The sequence below is a fragment of the Balaenoptera musculus genome, chromosome 3, assembly GCF_009873245.2.
Source record: "Balaenoptera musculus isolate JJ_BM4_2016_0621 chromosome 3, mBalMus1.pri.v3, whole genome shotgun sequence".
NCBI classification, from domain to species: Eukaryota; Metazoa; Chordata; class Mammalia; order Artiodactyla; family Balaenopteridae; genus Balaenoptera; species Balaenoptera musculus.
In genome coordinates, this window is record NC_045787.1 from 35602408 (window position 1) to 35622741 (window position 20334).

Sequence of the window (20334 nt, forward strand, 5' to 3'; positions counted from 1 at the left end):
GTTTTACTGTTTTGAGTACTATAATGATGACTGTTTACACATAGTCTCTTGGTAATCTAAATGGCTATGTGAAATACGAATCCAGTTTGTGCCCTATTTGCTGTTACCATGGTCATCTAATACTGTATTTGTCTCACCAAACATTTAATTTTGGTTGTGGGTGGTCCATGTTCATGTGTCAGGTGCAATTATTATTTTAAAATAAAACATTAAAGATAATCTAGTTCTCATAGGAATGCATTACATTATAGCTCTCAGACTCAGTTACCAATTAAATTTTAACATACAGATTCCAACCACAAAATTAAACATTTTTAGAATCCCATTTGTCAAAAAGCAAGTTGGAAGCCAAGTACCATAAAATGCAACTTTAGCCATAAGGCAAAACACTCTGCCTCAAATGCATTTCCTTTGAAATCCCAACTTTTTAAGGAATGAGAAAAATATGACCTTTTATGGGATTACTTTATGGGAAAGTTTCTTAATAAAGCTAATTCTTAAATAACAGATTAACTGGAAGTGCTGGTTAAGCATTGACACAATTAAGTTATTAGAGAAGATCACAAAACACCAGCCTTTCTAGAGGTTAAACTTTAGTAAAAAGACACATTTAGTGAGTCTTTCCTTTGTACCAAAATACTGTGTCCAAACAATAAAAATAAACAGACCTTTTCAAAACAAGAAATATGAAGATAAAACTGCAGCATCAATATAATCTTATAGTTATCACTTAAAGTATTTAGAGCAAATAGTATTTTTCTACACTTTTAAAAATCACTACAGACACTGCAAATAAGGCTTATGTATTTATTTAGTGGAATACTATGTGACGAGGACTGGTACGCTCTTATGTACTGTTTTCTATTCCTGCTCTAACAAAGTGAATTTCAATAAGGTTACATTATGGAACCTTCCAAAGCTCTTTAAATTTACAGAAAATAAGTTTTATTGGGTTTTGTAAAGACTAGATCATACAGCTTGAACAGCTTGAACAGGTTTCAGTATATGGTTACACATATACCAGAATATATTTGCTCAGTTTAAGCCCCTTGGAGGGTTGCACTTCATACCAAATTCTTTGATAGTTCCTTTGGGGGAGATTCACTATGTGAGACTTATAAAGTGTTCTTATATATGCAGACAGCCTCTTCATCACTTACCACTGTGACATATGGCCAAAAAATCATTAGTAAATAATGAGGCTAGGCTACTAAAATGTATGTAACAATTAACTTTCCTTCTTTTAATATCTTGGAGACCCACTGATGTATTGAAAGAGAAGAATTTGGCCTTCTGGTCTATTTCTTAGGAAAGGAAGCCTTAGGAGTGATGTATGCTTTTAAATGATGGCAAACATCTCTCACTCAAGCCATGCCATAGCACTGTCATATTTATTGTTGATGGTTCTTATGGCAGAAGTGCAGATTAAGTCAACTGATAGCACATGGGGCACTCACACTTTTTCCCCGATTTTATCTCCTACTCTTGAAGTGTTTGCCAAGTTTTAAAAACACTTTGCCATGAACATGCATGTGGTGTGCTAAAGAAAAAGAAAAGGTAAATCAGAGGGCAGCTGATGAGGATACTCTTTAAAACCCCAAAGATATTTAACATCCTATTAAATAAATAACTTAGAAAGAAATAGAAAGGGATGAAGGCAGAATGCACAAGCATACCATACTATTTGTTTTGTTAGAATAGTTTTACACTACCATGTTTATATTTTTTAATCCTATCCAATTCTTCCATGATGCCACGCCCAAAGCTCCTTTGGTTGTGCATATGATATGACCCAAGTGCTTTCCAGTAAATGCTTGCGTGTCTTACTGCTCATTGAATCATTAGGCTTGAATGAGCAATGAAAGTCTTTGATATGAGTTCGTATTCCATAAATAACTTTCCCGAAGATCATTCAACAGACTGTTCCTTGTCCTTTAAGTTCTATCTCAGAGGTTAAAAACAAAAACATAAACAAAAACTTAACCCAAAAACTCAGCCACAATATTATTCACTTAGGAATAACTTCCATCCCATTTGATCTGCTTATATCTCAATTACAAAGCAGGACACAGAACTAATTAAGAGAACATCATATGTCAGCAGAGAGTACAAAAACCTTCCAAAGCCTTCCTTTCTTTCAACCAAGCAGATACTTGCACTGTGTCTTTTCCTTCTGAGCTACTATCTTCACGAAGAATACCAACTATGCCTGGTAAAAGAGCCTTTGGTTATACTGCATCCACAAACATTGCCTTCCTCTATGAGTGTACCACCATTGGAAGAAAATGAGCTGAGGTGTTTTTCCTTCGTGTTTTCTGTCCTCTCCTGGGAGCTCCTTTTCCATTCAATGCCACATACATTTGCCTCCCATTGTGCTGCCAGTTAAAGGATGCATAGGTATTGTATCCGTTTTCCTCAATCCTCTCCTTCAGCTTACAGTCATTGTTAAATTCTTTCTGCAAGGGAAAAACAAAATCTTTTATTCCTATGGTGATGATACTTGATTCTATTTCACACAAACCATCCAGAGAACTCCAGTTCCTGGGCTTTATTTACTGTTGCCATTTGTACATAAGTTGTGCACTTAATACAAAATGTCAACAACAGAAGAGTAAAACTCATAAAGACAAAACAGATTCTACATTAGAAGGCATGTGATTTATTTTAATCTGTCATCATAACCACATATTGGGGCCCTTTTAAAAAGCTGATGGGCTTTGAACATGACATGTTTAAGTGCCTAGAATGATTATTAAGAAGCAAGCATTCCAGTAACAATATTTGTGATGAGCCAATGATAAAGAATGTTGTTATAATCCTTTTTTTCAGACTAATAACTGGGATTCCATGGGAAAAACAGAATTACAGGAAAAAAGTGGGCTTATCAAGTTTGCAAATGTTATCTAACTATAAATCCACAATAAATACACACACGTTGATAAGAAAGCAGATCTTAAAGCAAAACCATAATAGCTCTAGATAACCAAGAGGCCCTGGGAGTGAGGGATGTCCCTATCTTCCAAATACCAGATTTCTCAATTTTGTAAATTATTTACAATTTTCCGTAACTTGGAATTTTGACCAGTTTTACTCTGAGGTTTAGGAATAGTTGAACAGTAGGACATGAGACAACCTTGCTTTGTGAATTTCCATGTCAAAGAAACTATAAATCTGGTGACTAGCACTGCTTATATTGTATAAGCCTGAAGACTTGGATCCTGGGAAATTCCACTTTACAGACAGTCCTTTGGCTTTGTTTCAAGTGGCCAAGTTTTTTAAGGGGATCTTTTGTGACAAAGATTGATAACTCATTCATTTTAGAAATCCAGATTCTCACTCTGGAGTTAATAACAAAGAGGAGATACCTCACTAATCTCAAAACTCTGACTTCAGAAATATCCCTTTCCCCTTATACCCAAACTAAAGCAGTTAAAAAGCTAAGGAATTGGGGCTTTTGCCCTTCTGGGTCTATCTTCTCTATGCAAACCAAGGGCATTGTAGGCATCTTTCAGCTGAAACTTCTACTAGGCAGTTCAGTTTTTCTCACCTCAGCACTTTTGGAAATTTTGACTAAATTCCCAATTCCTGAACGTGTGTATATTTAAATATCCAGGTTTCTGCAGGCTAGATCCTAATTTTGAACATTATCACAACTGTAATGAGCAGGTATATTTTATGTTAATGTTACCAGTTTAAGCTTTGTTTTCTGGAATTTATTTATCTTCTGTGCTTCTCTTCTATAAAGAATATTTAAATGTAATGTTCAAGTAACGACTTATTTGGTTGAAAGTAAGAAGAAAAGGTAAATTATTTAAGGTAATGATTTTAAAATAAAAATTACGCCTTAGAGAAGATTTGAATCCTTAATTTGAGTTTATTTTTTTCTATTTATTCATCCTAGTCTGTCTAAAACTGTATGGTTTTCAAAGCAGAGAGGGTTTTATTTACATGAATAATTGTATTTTTTCAATAAAGAAGGCGTTATTTTAGAGACTACAGAAGGATTGAGGTTATTTTAGCTGATTTTATATTTGAAAGGGAGCTATGTATAAAAAAGGTAGGAATGGATGCTAAATTATTTTTCCTCCCGAAAATTAATTTATAGAACAATGTTTCTGAAAGTGAATTACACCTGTATCAGATTCCTCATCTCAGGTGTTTTGAATATTTAGACCATTGGTCAAATTTTTGTATCAGAATCTCTGGAGGAGACCTAGGAATCTATTGTTTACAGCATTTAGGTGAATCATAAATATTAAAGTTTAAAAAAAAATCTAGGCTAGAGCAAGATCTCAAAAGTAGGGTTTTGGTAGTTTAGAAAAAGGTTTTGGATTTCCTCAGGATACCAGGGAAATTTCTTCGGTTTTTACACCATGCCCTACAAGGGCTTGTCCTCTATACTTCAGTTTTATAATCTATTTACTTAATTCCATCTGTCAGAAGAAAACTCAGAACTCAGTATACAATAGTATACAATAGACACATTGCTCAGAGGGTGAATAATGAAAATATAAGAGAGAGAATTTTCCCAAAAGGGAATCAAGGAAAATATTCAAGAGAATAGAATATATAGCATTGGTTTAATCAATCCCTCTGGGTTTTTGCCTAATTGCTATTTTGAAGAAGGCTATGGAATCAATGGAAATTATCTGAAAAAAAAAATAGGAATTACAAGAGTTGTCAACTGATACACAGAATATATAGGATGTGTACTCATGAATTTTTTTTTTTTGGTATACCCTTTAAATGCAAAGTTCCTAGTCCTATTCTGCTCTAAATAGGACACTGAATTTGAGTAGATTTTTAATTTAATTTTGAACAAGCCATACTTTTTTTACTCTTCCTGGTGGTAATGCAAAATTACAATAACAGTACACTATGGTTAGAGAATGAGCTTCTTTCTGAGACAGGCTGAAAGTGGAGTGCATCGGCTATGATGGGCTGAGCTACTTGGAAAGGTAGTTAGGTTAATGCATTGCTCTACTGCGTGCTGAAGAAATCATGTGGGACAAGGCAAACCCTGTCCTCTTGAAGTCCACAGTCTACTGGGAGAAGACAGTCAACAACCAACACATTATTGAGAGACATATCTGATAAATGCCATTGTAGATCATTAAAATGGTATGATGTGATAGAAAGCAACTGAGCATCTACATAAGAAATAGAGAGAGAATGAAATAATTCATAGGCCTTAGAGCTCAAGAAGAAGAATAGGCACAGTGTGTGAGCTATGTTGGGATAGAAGAAAAAAGTGGGGGAATGGAAGGAAAAGTATTAAATATTTTTATGACAGTTCATTTGAGAGCTATCCATTTTCCCTTGATGTCACCTTTTTAAAGAAATATACTTTATCAATTAAAAATTATTTCAATATTTTTTTGCAATTAAAACTTTTACATTTTTCTCTCTCAATCTAAATTTTTATTAGGTTTTACTTTAAAGCATTGGTTTTGACTATGCATCAGTATCTCTTCAAAGAATATGTGCCTGGACCTCTTACTCAGTAATTCTTATATAAGAATTAGGGAGGGAAGGGACCTCAGCATGTTTATTGAAAAGAAAAACAAAAAAATGTCTCTAAAGTGGTTATGCTGTGAACTCCCAAATGGAACCACTTTTTAAAATGGTCCATTACTCTTCTAGGCTCATTAGTAGAGCTACCTATAATGGAAAAATTTAACTAAAAATTTTCTGACCCCTTCACCCAAAAAGCATTTATCCTAGTCAAAGAGGTTCACCCAAGGTATGCCTGACTCCCCAATTATAAGTGGATCTGATATGAATGAAATACAAGGCTATTGTATGTCCAGACCAATGATGGAATCAATTTCCAGTGACTCTCAAATTGTGGGTACCATACCAGGAGCATTAGGGAAACCTGGGACCTTGTTAGAAATGCAAAGTCTTACAGATTTGACTGAATCAGAAAATCTGGGAGTGTGTTTTAACAAATCCACTGAGTGATTCTGACACTTACTTAAGTTTGAAGGCTGCTTGCCCTAGGCAGGCACTGCAATCATCCTTATATAATCAACACAATAAGTTTATTTACACATTTTAAAGTGATATTCCCTGATACTTGCTATGGAACACAGGGATGTATGTACTCAAAGCACTGGCTGGGTACCAGCTCCGTAACTGAATTAATCATTATTGTTTAGGTAAATAAAATTCTGGAGTTGATTGAACAGCACAGAAGATGTGGAATTTCCTGACGTGTCTCCCCATTTCAGATTTTAACGGAATACAAAACACCCATGCCCTCGTTTTATCTTCAGCTATAACACATACACACAGAGTATGTGGTTTTCTACTCAGTCCAAGATCTTTGTTTTCGATGATCCTTTCCCAAGTTGTCTGCAGCAACCATGACAATCTGACCAGGTGCTTCCGTGAGAGTCTGACTGGTTAGCTCAGAGCATTCAGAATATTAGCATTCAGAGCACTGACTGATGAATGCCAGCAACAGTCTGTGTGGTAGACTAATGGGTGAACAACAGAGGAGATTACAGAGTTGGAAGAGCTGCCTTGCCAGCCCTTGAAACGCTGGTGACCAGCCCTCTGTGGTTCTATTTACTAGCAATAGAATGATAACAAAACTATTTAATGTCTGGGGGAAACACTGAAAAACTGTGGTAATAATTTACTGAAGTGGATTTTTCAAATAAAAGCAGAATACTTACTGAGCCATAGAGTTTCCCCTTCTTGTTCATGGCTAAATAATAGTTGCTGTTAATGGCTTTGACGGCAACAACTCCAATTTCCACTGAAGTTATCTCCAAGATACCTAAAACATACAATTTAAAAAGGCTAAACTTAAAGAGTCACATAAATTTAGTTGAAAGAAAGAAAAATCAGAAGAAATTATTGTTTATTTTTTGATGCCTCCAAAATCAAAAATTAAAATAATTGGGGGAAAAAACCCCAGCCTTTTCCACTGTGCCTAAAAACACAGCAACAATATGGAAAAAAATAGTAAGTCTTTAAATGAATTCCCTTGCATTTTACTCTGTGCATATAGGGGAAAATATTGTTTTAATTAAAATGCTTCCTTTGCTAACTCTGCATTTTCAACCCCATAAATATTGAAACAGCTCTGCTCATCTTAGCCTAGGTTTCACAAAAACTTATCAGAGCACACATCTGTACTATGGTATTAAATTAAACCTATAGCATATGTCAATAATATGTCAGATTTACTTCAACCTGTAAAAACAGCGGTAAACTGTTTCTTCTTTGTAGGACTCTTAGATAAACTGAATCTCTTGGCTACATTTAAATTTATAAATTTATTTTTGGCAAATGTGTTGACATTCTGAAATACGGAGAGACTAATCCCAATATACACATTGTCTTTAAAATAGCAGAATCACTACTCTGGGTTGGGAGAAAATCCATTAGTATTTTTTAAAGTTTTAGTTTCTTGTTTCCTAGAAGGAATGAAAAACTAAGGGAATTAGGAAAAGATAGACAAGAGATCTTTTCCCCTAATAGACAAGTTTTGGTTGGTGCATCTAAAGATAATTTTCTCTGAAAAGTTGGTAGGTAAACTGTCTACTTAAAATGCCCACCTAGTTTAGGTTAAGGAGACCTCAGGTCCTAAACCTACTTCTTATTTTTAAACCCTTGGGAAAGCTTTCTCAGGGCAGAGAAGCAGCACTGTGGTTAGCAAAGTTCTCTGAATCCAGACTGAATTTGAATCCTGGCTTTGCATTTAGTAGTGAATGACCACAGAAGTCACTGAACTGCTTATGTCTCAATTTCATTTGCAAAATGAGCAGCATATTAGTATCTCCCTTATAGTTTTGTGATGATTAAATGAGATAGTACATATAAAATAATTAGAAATTGCCTAGAGCTTACTGCCTCCTTAATTATTATGAGAGGAAAGTTTTCCTCCAACAGTTACAGAGTTTGAAGCTTCTTCAACAAACTGTGTAAATCCTGAACAGAACATGTAAATTCCCACTGGCTTAGCCCATAAAATCTGAAAGCCAATATACGTTATCATTTATCCTGTACTTACTATCGTAAAAAACGCCATCCTAAATGTGGTCCACAAATTATGTTTATACTCTCCCTAGAGGGAAAGAGTGTCTTGTTCTTAAGACATGGACACCTTCTTTCCTTTCTTCACAGGTTGACAAGCCATGTCATGGCCAATAGAAATGCTTTCATGCCCCCAAAGCAAAGCTGACATCACTAGAGAGACTTGTGCCAGAACTACATGCCATAGAACATTCTGTTCTTATATCCTACAGCAAGCCTGTGACCTAACACAGCACACCTCCTCATTAATAGAGTGAGACAGATCTCATTTGGCAAGCTTAAACAAGGAAAGATTGTGAAGAGTGAGGGAGACAGTATCTGTATTTTTTTTGTTTTGTTTTATTGGAGTATAGTTGATTTACAATGTTGTGTTAGTTTCAGGTATACAGCAAAGTGATTCAATTATATGTATGTCTGTGTGTCTGTGTCTGTGTATATGTTCTTTTTCAGATTCTTTTCAGTTATAGGTTATTACAAGATATTGAATCAGTATCTGTACTTTAAACATCCCTTTTCCTTATACTGGTAGTTGCCCTCAAGGTACAAACACATACACACATTTATTTGCACATTTAAAAAAGTACTTTCTTGTACTTTATTTCTTTAATTCTTCTAACAGTCATCTAAGGAGGTATGATTATTCTCAATTACAGATGAAAAAATGGATGATACTGAGGTTTTGTAACTCACAAGGTGATAAAGTGACATAGGTCTGTAATGAGGGACCCAACACCTAAGCCTCTCACTTTCAGACTATTTTGCTCTCCATCTCTGACTATTTTGCCTCTCCATCATATCTCCCGCTTCTTTCCCATTTACACAAAGGAATTCTGCTAGAAAACCAACTGACATAATGACTCATCGAGATAATAGTCTTTAACAAACTAATATGCTTTTCCTCCCAAGGATCTGGCAGGCCACAGAGGATGATGCCTGAGTCTCAGAGAAGGAAATCTAATATACTTTATTTATGTCACAAGCAGAGGATATAGAACAAGGTAGTGATAAGAATCTGGGGCAAAATATTTAGGCTGCTATTTGCTTTGCCTGCCAAAAAGGCAAGTAAGTACTATCAGTAAATTATAAGGTGTTCCCTATGTATGCTTTTGTAACTGGAAATTGTTAGAATGAAAAAGGTGGATTTCAGCAAAGAATTAAAGATTTTTGAATGTGAACGAGAAGTAGTGGGATTAAGCTATAGTAACAGACTGAGTTGGCAGAAGCAAAAATGTTCTGGTGTAATAAATATTACCGAATCTTTGATTGATTATTTCTGAGAGTGCGCTGCACATGGTAGATCATATTTATGCTCAGAAACCCTTGGGTTTCTTTCTGCCTTGCACAAAATAGGAACACAATATTCAAAGAATTCATCAATCAATTAACCAATTTTCTTACTCTGCAATCAGTTAAAGCTAGCTTGAAAAGGTTCAGTATGCTTCAAAATAGAAAGAGGAAGACCTGGATGATTTAAGTCCTTTTGAGTCCTGAAGATGAACTTTTGGATACACCATATGTCAGTAAGTCATAATTTGATAATCTCGTGGGTAATGGACAATGACATATCTTTATTGTAAATATCTGTGAATGTGTGACTTTCTAAGGAACTCAAGTCTAAAGGACTTGCCTATTTTTTCATGAAGAATCTCTCCCATATTCTCTGTTCTTTGGTGAGGATGATCAAGTTTGCCTATAAAAGTATTTTTGGAAAGTATGTTTGACAGTTGTTGGATTAATAACTTATAGTTCTATGGGTGTATAATTTGATGCAAAATTGAATGCCAACTGAAGCAAAGCCTGCCAGGGGAAAGTGAGGAACAAGGCAGGAAGTTGTCAGAAGTAAGGTTGGGGAGTTGTCAGTCTCAAGTTATCAACCATCTTCTACAGACTCTAAGAATTTTGGCAAATATGAAATATTTTATCTAAAAATATATAACTTTTAAAAGAACATATTAGAAAAAGCCAATTTTCAAAGCAAATTCCTTTAATAATAGCAATATATTAAGTTTATTTTGAATTATATTTGAAATCTTAAATAATAAAGTTTGATAATCAATATAACAAAAGTGATTGTGACAAAAATCAGCTCCTGTTAATTGGCAAATTCTACCTAATGAGGTAGCATCACCATAGTAATGGGGAGGATTTTGCAAACTGATGAACTCCAAATGGAAATAACCTAGACATCACAATTTTCATGTAAATCAGTTTTTCTTTTAACTTTAGGGCAAGAGTTATGTTTTGATGAACCACTGAGTTGTCAGTCTGAGGACGTAGCCATTCAAAAGCATTTTTCTCAGTTTATGCCTCTCATCCTTCTCCAGAAGAGAAGCATCTGACTTGTTTTCTCTCCAGCAATTACATTTGACCAAGACTACTCTTTTTGGGCTATGATAATAAACAAGCTATTGGCCTAGATGGTAACTTTCTCCTTAAATACCTTTTCATGGATATAACAGGAGAAAGAAAGTAAAAGTCATTTAAGAAAATGGATATATACAGGGGGGAAGTTAGATGTAAAAAATAAATGCAAAATCCCATTATCCTCTCCTAGATAAGCAGAACATGAATATATAAATAAATCCTGGAGATTATTTGAGTAAATTAATTCTGCTAGCATGTACCTAGCACCAATGTGCAGGGCTTGTGTTAGCTCTCACGATGGAGGATAAAAAAACAAACAAGACACCATCTTTACCTTCAAGGAGTTTTAAAACTGGGTAGCATAAAGACAGGAATAATTTAAGTAATTACAGCACAAAGAAAATATATTAAGTGCTCTATTAGAAATAAAATATGTTGCCATGGCTTTAAGTAGTAAAGAAGTCGTCCTGAAGAAGGTGGTTGGTATTTGAGGTGAAACTTTCAGGGGGTAGGATTTTAATAGGTGGGAATTGAAAAGTCGAGGGGAACATTTTAGGTAGAGAAAAGTGAAAGAGTAATGAAAGGCATGGAGGAGGGGAAAGAGCTCAGTATGTGCCCTAGCCACCGTTGGCTCTCCACACCGATTGCACTTTGTGGGGAACACTCAGTAAAAGTAAGGGTTCTGCTTCATTGAGTAGCAATGATGCTCTCCCAGGTGAGAAATGTACTTTTTTTTTTTAAAAATTAATTAATTAATTAATTAATTTGGCTGCATTGGGTCTTCGTTGCTGTGCACGGGCTTTCTCTAGTTGTGGAGAGCAGGGGCTACTCTTCATTGCAGTGCGCGGGCTTCTCATTGCGGTGGCTTCTCTTGTTGCGGAGCATGGAGTCCAGGTGCGTGGGCTTCAGTAGTTGTGGCTCGTGGGCTCTAGAGCTCAGGCTCAGTAGTTGTGGCGCACGGGCTTAGTTGCTCCGTGGCATGTGGGATCTTCCCGGACCAGGGCTGGAACCCGTGTCCCCTGCATTGGCAGGCAGATTCTTAACCACTGTGCCACCAGGGAAGTCCTGAGGAATATACTTTTCAAAAAATTTATTGTGAAACTTGGAAGCAGCTCAATAAATGTCAGAGCCTTATGAATTCAGAATCAGTCACATCTTACTTTTGTCTAAACATTTTAACTCAAAGTAGATATTAATGCTATATATAGTTTGATAGTTTTAGTCAATGTGCTGAAACATATCATGACTAGTATAAGATGATACACAAATCCTGTCCTCTCTAATCTAAGTCTCTTTCTTCCCCATGAATTGTTCAGTGGCCCGAATAGTTCTATTATATACTAATATAGAAAGACCTACGGAGTGCCTTGGCTTGTTGTCATATTTACACCGTATACCTCCGAGATTCTGTGGCCATACCCAATAATGAGGGGCTAAATGGCTCCAAATATGGTATTCAGTTTAGAATCACTGTGGGTCTATCTCCTTAATTGTGTATCTTTCTCAAAGAACTGTAGTAATCATAGTGGTCTTTTTAAGAAAATTATTAGAACAGTGCATAGTTCATAATATGTGCTCAATATGTTTTTATTGAATGAACAAATGAATCGTAAGTGGTCAGTCCAATGACTGGCTGAGGAAAGAAAAACTGGGTATTCATTAAATAATTTTTTTTTCTTTTGACTGTAATCATCTTTGTAAAATCTTGAGATGAATTAGCAATTCCACATCCAAATAAAATGAAATTAAAGTTAGAGGAAATGCCAAAATGTGTGCTTCAAATGAAAAGTTGGTGAATTATAAAATATAAATGCTTATTATTCCTTTTACGTAAATTATAACAAAGGCAATGATAAGGATTGTTTTACCTATTTAAATACTTTTCTCCAAAGTACTATTCTATTCTCAAAGTACTATACTATTCTAGCAAACACTTGATTTTTAGATTTCAAAAGTATTTTAGAGAAGTATACCTTTTAGTCCACACAAAGGAATTCACTTCCATACAGACTAATTTTCTAGGTAGCTAAAGTTTTTCAGCTCTCAGACTTTATTGATTAAAAAAAAAATAACTTGGCTCCTAAATCTTCAAGTTCACTCATTTCCTTGTTCATATATGGAGATTACTAGTCACAAGTTTGTTTTTCTTGATGACATTAGCACTGATGGCTTTCTCTGCTGTGCAAGTACATTGCTCTCATGAGCTTCTACATTAAACTGCTAAATTAATATGTGATCTTGTTAAAATTGAATGAAAAATATGAGCAAGGTTTGGAGATTTTTCTTTTCTGAGTACAGGACATGAGGCTTTATGTAGAAACCTTAGTATTTCTTTTTGATAGGCTCTCAGTTATATTCTGGAGAGTGGATATCTACACAAGTGTAATGTTAAAATTCTGGAGTAAACATAAAATATATAGCTTTAAGTCTAGAACAAACTGCATTTGTTTCATTATAGACATAAGATTAGATATTTTTATGTCTACGATGAAACACATGTAATTTTTCTTATGTAGTGAAAATTATAACAGCTAATTCACAAATAACTTAATGGAGCATAATTTTGCTTTATAAACACTAGTGTTGAAAAAATTATACAGAAATTATTTCAGCTGGTAGTTCATTTACACCCTGGAATTTGTTGACAACTTGATTCCACTCATGGTTCTTGAGCATAAAATGCTACTTTAGATCTAGAAAGTCCAACAGATTCTAGGTCTGTATGATCATGTCCAGAAAAAATACACAGAGGTTTTCAATAGCTAAATAATTGTCATCATATTAATTAGAAATATTTCAAATAATGTTTTCACCTCTCTTTAATGTGAAACAGAGCTAAATTAAGTGAAGCCTCAACACATTATGTGAACTGTTGAACTCCCGCACAGCACAAAGGACTTTCCTGAACACTGTGCTAAGAGACTCAGTCAAACTTTACCCTGGCTTCCAACCTAACTAGGCTGTGTCCCTAAAGGTGACTCCAGCCACCATGCTTAAGAAAATGCAATGCTGCCAAACTGAATTGTTCCAGCCCCCCTTGCCAAACTATTTTCAGTAATTCTCCATTCCACTCCCTTCTGTAATGTTCCATTTCCACATAGCCACTAGTCTCTTTTTTGTCCCCCCTTTATCACTTCCCCATAATCCCTTTTTGTTCCCTCTCTGTTCTCCCTTAAAAACTTCAGTCATCTTTGTCTTAGTTGGAGTTGAGCTCAGTTAATACTCTAGTCTCTCTCCCTTCCTGCAGTAGTCTAAATAAAATCTGTCTTGTAACCTTTAACAAGCGTCTGGTGATGGATTTTTTTGTTTGTTAGTTGGTTGGTTTGACAGTTATGTGAGATTAAAAAAAATCTCACAAGGATTATGGAGTAGAAGACTGTCACCAAAGTCAGGGGTAGCATGTGCAAGCAAAATAGTTCACAACTGGTATGTGTAAAAGGGAAGAAAAGTATGGTTTTTTGAAAACTGGGAGAGGAAAGCACCTAGCTGAAAGGTAACAGAACTATGTTAGTATCTCTTAGCTTAAGGGTCCACATGCTTTACACTTGTTTGGGATTGCATATTTGCTTGGAGACCCTAGCTTAACTGTATTGAAAGAATGTCAAAATGTACCTGAGTAATTGCTGTATATTGAGAGTAACTGGAACAACAGCAACATTTGTGATATTAATTTTATCTTGTATCAGCTACTTATTTTCCCATCTCATTTCTCTCCATATACACTCCCTTCTCCCTCTCCATCCTATCCTCTCTCTGTCTCTGTCTCTCTTACACACACACACACACACAAATGCAATAGGCAGCTAATAACCACACACACAAACACACGCACATTTTTTAAAGGAAATAGCAAAGTCACGTTTCATGTGATGAAATTAATAGAGGAGACACAGGTGTAAATGAGAGGGAAATATTGGAAGCTCTAAAAAGCAGAAGAACTTGGCTTAATAGCTCTGCTTCTTAACTAGCTGTGTGACCTTGGATAAGTCAAGACTCAGAGTCTTGGTTTCCTCATTTGCAAGTTGGGGCTAAATGCCTACAGCTCATAGGATTGCGTAGAGTCTCAGACAGTGTATATTGAATAGATATTTACTGTCTGCTGAGTCAGAATGGTGTCAAGTTTACCAGTCTTCTACACCAGTGGTTCTAAAACTTGATCATGCACCAGAATCAACTGGAAGGCTTGTTTAAACAGATTGCTTGGATTTTTGATTTGGTAGACCTGGGGTAGGGCCAGAGAATTTAAATTTCTAGCAATTTCCTAGGCAGTGCTGATTCTGCTGGTCCAAGGACCACACAGTGTTCTATACACTACATTCAGAGACAGAGCAGGCCTTTGATATAAAAAAGCATTGACAGAAGCATGTGCAAAGAAGCAAAACCACAAACTGGAATAGATGCAAATAATGGTAGCAACTTAACATCAAAGTAAAATTGTTAAAGAATGTGGAAAGAAGTACTGGGTTTTTCTTTTGCTTGTTTTTGATAGGTGTGGGATTCAACATATGCATAACTGAGATAATGTGGATTTGGAATTCGTGTACAAGTATAGTACATTGTTGTCTATAGTCAGTTTTTTGAAGACTTGCAATAAGATTATTAGCAGAATCTTTATTTTCTTCTCCTCAATAAGGGTGTGGAAATGCTGGTGGAAATGTAAGTGCCTTCAGCTACCCCTAAAGAAGTATTTTATAGGCATTCTCATAGGGCTAATTGTGTTGACACTCTAAGAATTAAATGACTGTATGGCTCCCTTAAAATTATGCCGATGGCCAAGAAATTGCTACAGATCTGTAGGGATTCACTTGATCTTCCACCCTCTAGAATAATCTCACTACCTTTAAAGGGAAGATTCCAGAGTGGGCTAATCATTGATCTAGATCTGGTCCACCTTGTACTATTATAGACTCTGGCTGCCTTTTCAGCATAATGCAATAGAGCTATTTAGTTTTTCTATCAGCCACAGTTCTTTCAGATACCCTTGACATTCATTTAGAATTGCAGACAGAAACAGGACCTACATTAGCAGAAAATCTTTACCATCCCTATATAAGGAGATATATCTTTGGCAATTTGCTACAGTACAAAATGACCTTTTACATTCTCACCTGGTACTTCAAGTCATAGGATAAGCTCAGTGACTAGCTTGGTCTTATTGATGAGTATGGTGGCAAATTCTAAAACATTTCTCAATTTAAGGCTATATTTTAATTGACCAATACTGTATGTAATTTAACCATTGTCATTGACCTAACATTAAAAGTATCAGAAGCAACACAATCTTCATCTCATTATTGTATTTTTATTACAAATGAAATGTGACTCTGAGATCTTCCACGATGATCGTTAGTCAATAAATATTTGCAGATGGCCATCTAATGTGGCTCTTCATGACACTGTACTAGATCAATAGATTTAGTAAACTTAGTATTTTCTAAGTTTTTTTCCTCACTAGCAGAGATTTTTTGGTTGTTCATTTAACTTTATTGCGCTGTGTCAGGACATAGACAATTACTAATATTGTGACAGTGCTGTGTTTTCAGACATTACTTCTGTGTTCTCAGGGTAGATTCACAATGAGACATAAATTACATGTTTCTAAGAATAAGAATTTATTTGAAATTCTTGAGAATTTTCCATAGTAAGTACTGATATAAATTTAATTTGAAAAATGAGAAAAAATTGTAAGCCTAATTTTGCATGAAATAAAGACCTAGAAAAGCTTGTGTGACTCTGGAGATAGGAACCCTCGCTCTACTTCCAACTAACAGTAATCCTGGAAAAAGAACACTGGAAATACTTACATGTTTGAGTCGTTTGCTGTGACCCAAGATAATTGACATTGGATCCCATTTTACAATGGAATAAATGGTGGAAAATATCATAAAACAGAAAGAGAGGCTGAAGATACACTCAGAAAAGCCCAGCACGATGCATTTGAATGGTAGGTAATAAGGCCATAATAAGGCAGAGAGTAAATACGGAAAATATTTCTTCTTGAAAGGTAAAGTTATTTCTGTGTCAGAAAATATATTTATATATAAAGTTTTATAAAGCTATTTTTCCCCCCATTTCCTTTAGTAAACAAGTTCTTCAAAAAATTCTAAAATGTTAGAATTCCTGATTTCTTGCCTGGGCATCCAGCCACACCCCACTTTGGCCCTACTCTTATTATGTCTCCTGTATTTCACATTTGGGGAAGAAGCCTGAGGGAATCCTTATGTGGTTTATGTCTCCTCACTGAGCATTGGAGGGAAGGAAATTTTCTTTCTTTCTTTCTTTCTGCTATTCTGTGTAGAAAGGTTGGTCTAAATATCAACCATGTGAAAATAAGGGACAATCACTGCAATCTTATTGCTGCTGGAAAAATCTACAGACAATGCAAAAGAATACTAGAACTGTGTTATGTACTAGAAAAAGCCAACCAAGTCTCTAAATTAGATCTATCAAGATAAGGAGGCTTTGGTAAGCATATCAATTGTGATATTCCTCTTCCCCACCCCCCAAAATGAGTTATCATAGATTATTTTGAGAAATATTCTTGGTTCAAACAAAACTTCTGATCAGTCTAATTTAAAGCACAGATTTTAAAGCCTCAAAATCAACTAAAATTACAAAATAAGAAAACTTCATGTCATTTATTTTAGTGAGAAAAGTTCAGGTCATTTAAGGCTTAAGAAAAAGCTGGGTCTTAGCAAATTGTAGAGTCAGAGAAGAGCTTGATGAAATCTAGAGATTGTCTGGTTTATCTCTTTCCCTTCTGTAATAGATGACACCAGGGGACCTAGGGATATCCAGGGACTTATCCAAGCACCTCTAAAAGATTACTTAGAGCCTGAAATAAATAGTTAGTACATGTTCTTTCTACTACAACGTGAGCCTCCTATAAACATTTAAAAACTGTTGGCAGCCAGGCAAAAGTTTTCTATCTACTTAATGTTTTATAGGCTAATTTATCTTGCTCGTTACACAGAAACAATTCATTCTAGTTGAGCTTGACCACTGTATATTTTATTTATAAAGGAAGAAAAAATTTAAAAGCCAACGTAAAGGGTTAGAGGAATTATTTCATGACATATTTTGCTAAATGATCACCAAGTCAATATATTTACTCTAAAGTTATTCTTATAAAATGTCTATAACATTTACTAAAGTTTTAATGAATTTCTTTAATACAACTAAATGTAATATAGAATATCTTTTCTCCTCAATTTAACGAAAAGCAGAAAATGGGTCAGTAGAGCACATCTTTTTTTTTTTTAAATTTCTGAATTTTATTTTATTTATTTTTTATACAGCAGGTTCTTATTAGTTATCTATTTTATACATATTAGTGTATATATGTCAGTCCCAATCTCCCAATTCATCCCACAGTAGAGCACATCTTGATGTTGGATTTCTAATAAGAAAAAGTCTTACTTGATGCATTGAAGTGTTCACAATGTTAACTAAGCATGAACAGCCCTGAGTAGTTTAAAATACTTAATGTAGAACATATTTTAGAGTTCAAGCTCAAGGCTCACTTTGAATATGTATTTTGTAAATTTATAAAGCTTTTAGCACGATATGGAATGGTATATAATTAGTTTCTTTACTCTTTCAAAGATTCTTCCCATAGTTACTTGGGTAGTGGATAATTATAATACTAAGATATATAAACACAACTATTTAGTAAGTGTATTTTTATTTGATTATGCACAAAGACAATTTACCTATTTATATATCCTTGTCAAACTGAAACATTTGTTCATTTGCCATACATAGAATTATATATTGCAATAAGGAATTCTGACTTCTGCTAAAAAGGCGAAGTTTAATCAAGATACTCAGGGAAGGTCATAGCTCTCTGGACATTGACCAAAAGGATGTCCTTTTTTTGGTCAAACACCAAGGTAGAAGTCATTTTGTCTCCAAAGTTCATGAAAATGCCCTGCCATTTGCCACACAACTGGCAAAGAAAACAGATCCCTTAGGTTGGAAATAGAAGACAGCATCACACATTCATTTCTAGTCACTAGTAAAGCACACAGTCAGTATTTTGCAGAGTACACTGGAGGGAATACTTTCATAGAAATTAATATAAGGGATTTTCCTGGTACTTAAAAAGAGTATTTTGAGACAGCATAAAAATTAAAATTAAAACTTAGTGTAAAAGTCAGACACAACATGGGAAAAGCAACATTGGGCTAGGAAGAGATGTTTTAAGAACAGATGTGCCTTAACTACGGGTAGCAGAAGAGTATTACTCCTTTAGTGAGATGCAACTGATGATTGATATTAGAACCCAACGTATATCCTTTATTATTCTTTGTAATTATACATGGGAAATGAAATATTATGTACGGTTTTCTAACTCTCACTGACTATTTTTGTTGTTTCACTGTCTTGAGTTGACAAGCTATAAAGAAATTACTAGACAGGATGAATTCTACCTGACGCATGATTTATCTTTTCCCATGGTTGACAAAGACCAGGAATTATCTTAATATAACATCTTATTTAAAAATCAGTGCTTAAATTGGTTTAAAATAGTATACTTTTGAGAAAGAACACACACCCTTTAAGAAAAAACACAAACTATTTGACCCAAGTTTGAAAGTGAAAACTGATGGATAAGAGAACGTTATATGTAGGTGCTGGTTCCAAATAATCAACAGGACCATATAAGAGAGCTTTAAAAACTGCCGAGGGCTTCCCTGGTGGCGCAGTGGTTGAGAATCTGCCTGCCAATGCAGGGGACGCGGGTTCGAGCCCTGGTCTGGGAAGATCCCACATGCCGCGGGGCAACTCGGCCCGTGAGCCACAATTACTGAGCCTGCGCGTCTGGAGCCTGCGCGTCTGGAGCCTGTGCTCGGCAACGAGAGGCCGCGACAGTGAGAGACCCGTGCACCGCGATGAAGAGTGGCCCCCGCTTGCCACAACTAGAGAAAGCCCTTGCACAGAAACAAAGACCCAACACAGCCATACATACATACATACATAAATAAAAAGAATGTAAGCAGACAAGAATATCATTAAAAAAATTAAAAAAAAAAAAAAAAAACTGCCGAGAGGCAAATAAGTAGAGTGATATATAATGTGTGTGTGTATAATATATATGTATTTCAGACAAGTGTTATTTCATACTCATCTTGATGCAAGTCTTAGTAAACTGTTATGAATAAAACATGCTGAACATTCAGCATTTGAGAGTAGAAAATAGATTATAACTACTATGTACTTGAGTTCTCATGCATATAAGACATGCTTTCTGGTATCCAGATTACAGGGGAAAAAACAGAGAGAGGAAACCAAAAACTAAAAGTTAACAGAGAAGAACCACAGAATTAAAATTATTCTACCGACTTGATTTTGTATATCTTGCATTAAAATACATATCCAAACCATGCTAATTGCAAATGGCTCACTGTATTCAATTAAATTTTATTCAAAATTATTAAAATCTTTAAAAATTTGGAAAAAGTATTCACAGAAAAGTTATCTTAAACTTCTTTGTAGTATACGTCAGTTCAGCTGGATAAAACTCCATATATTATATTTTGAAGAACTGTTTCCACTTATGTTTATTTGTCAAAATCTGAAAGCATTTCCCCTAAAAGAAAAACTCTCAATATTATTTAATTCATATACTCAATTGCAAGAAAGTATTTGAATTGATTTGCTCAATTCTGACTCACTTGTTTTGTCAAATAATTGTTAAATTCAACTGAAATAAAATAACTAATTTATAAAATTTATGGTGAGTAAAATTTTAGTGCATGGATATAAGGTAGAGAAAAACAGAAGCTGAAAAGGACAATACAAATTTGAAAATAATTTGTCAAATTGTCATCAGATTGGCAAAACACATTTAGGTAAAGTGGTTGGTTGGTTTTTTAGCAAGTCAGGTTAATAAATTACTGGAAACATCTATAAAGAAGA

The 20334-nt window shown here is 34.9% G+C and overlaps 1 protein-coding gene across 1 annotated transcript in view; it reads right to left on the reverse strand.

Annotated features, from left to right (window-relative positions):
* Positions 1-1458: 1458 nt before the first annotated feature.
* FGF10 (fibroblast growth factor 10) overlaps positions 1459-20334 on the reverse strand; it is an 80735-nt gene continuing 61859 nt past the window's right edge. The window contains exons 2-3 of the mRNA XM_036848046.1: positions 6684-6787; positions 1459-2456 (exon numbers count right to left, since the gene is read on the reverse strand). Of these exons, the coding sequence (XP_036703941.1) occupies positions 2259-2456; positions 6684-6787 (302 nt within the window). The 3' untranslated portion in view covers positions 1459-2258. The remainder of the gene's footprint in view (positions 2457-6683; positions 6788-20334) is intronic.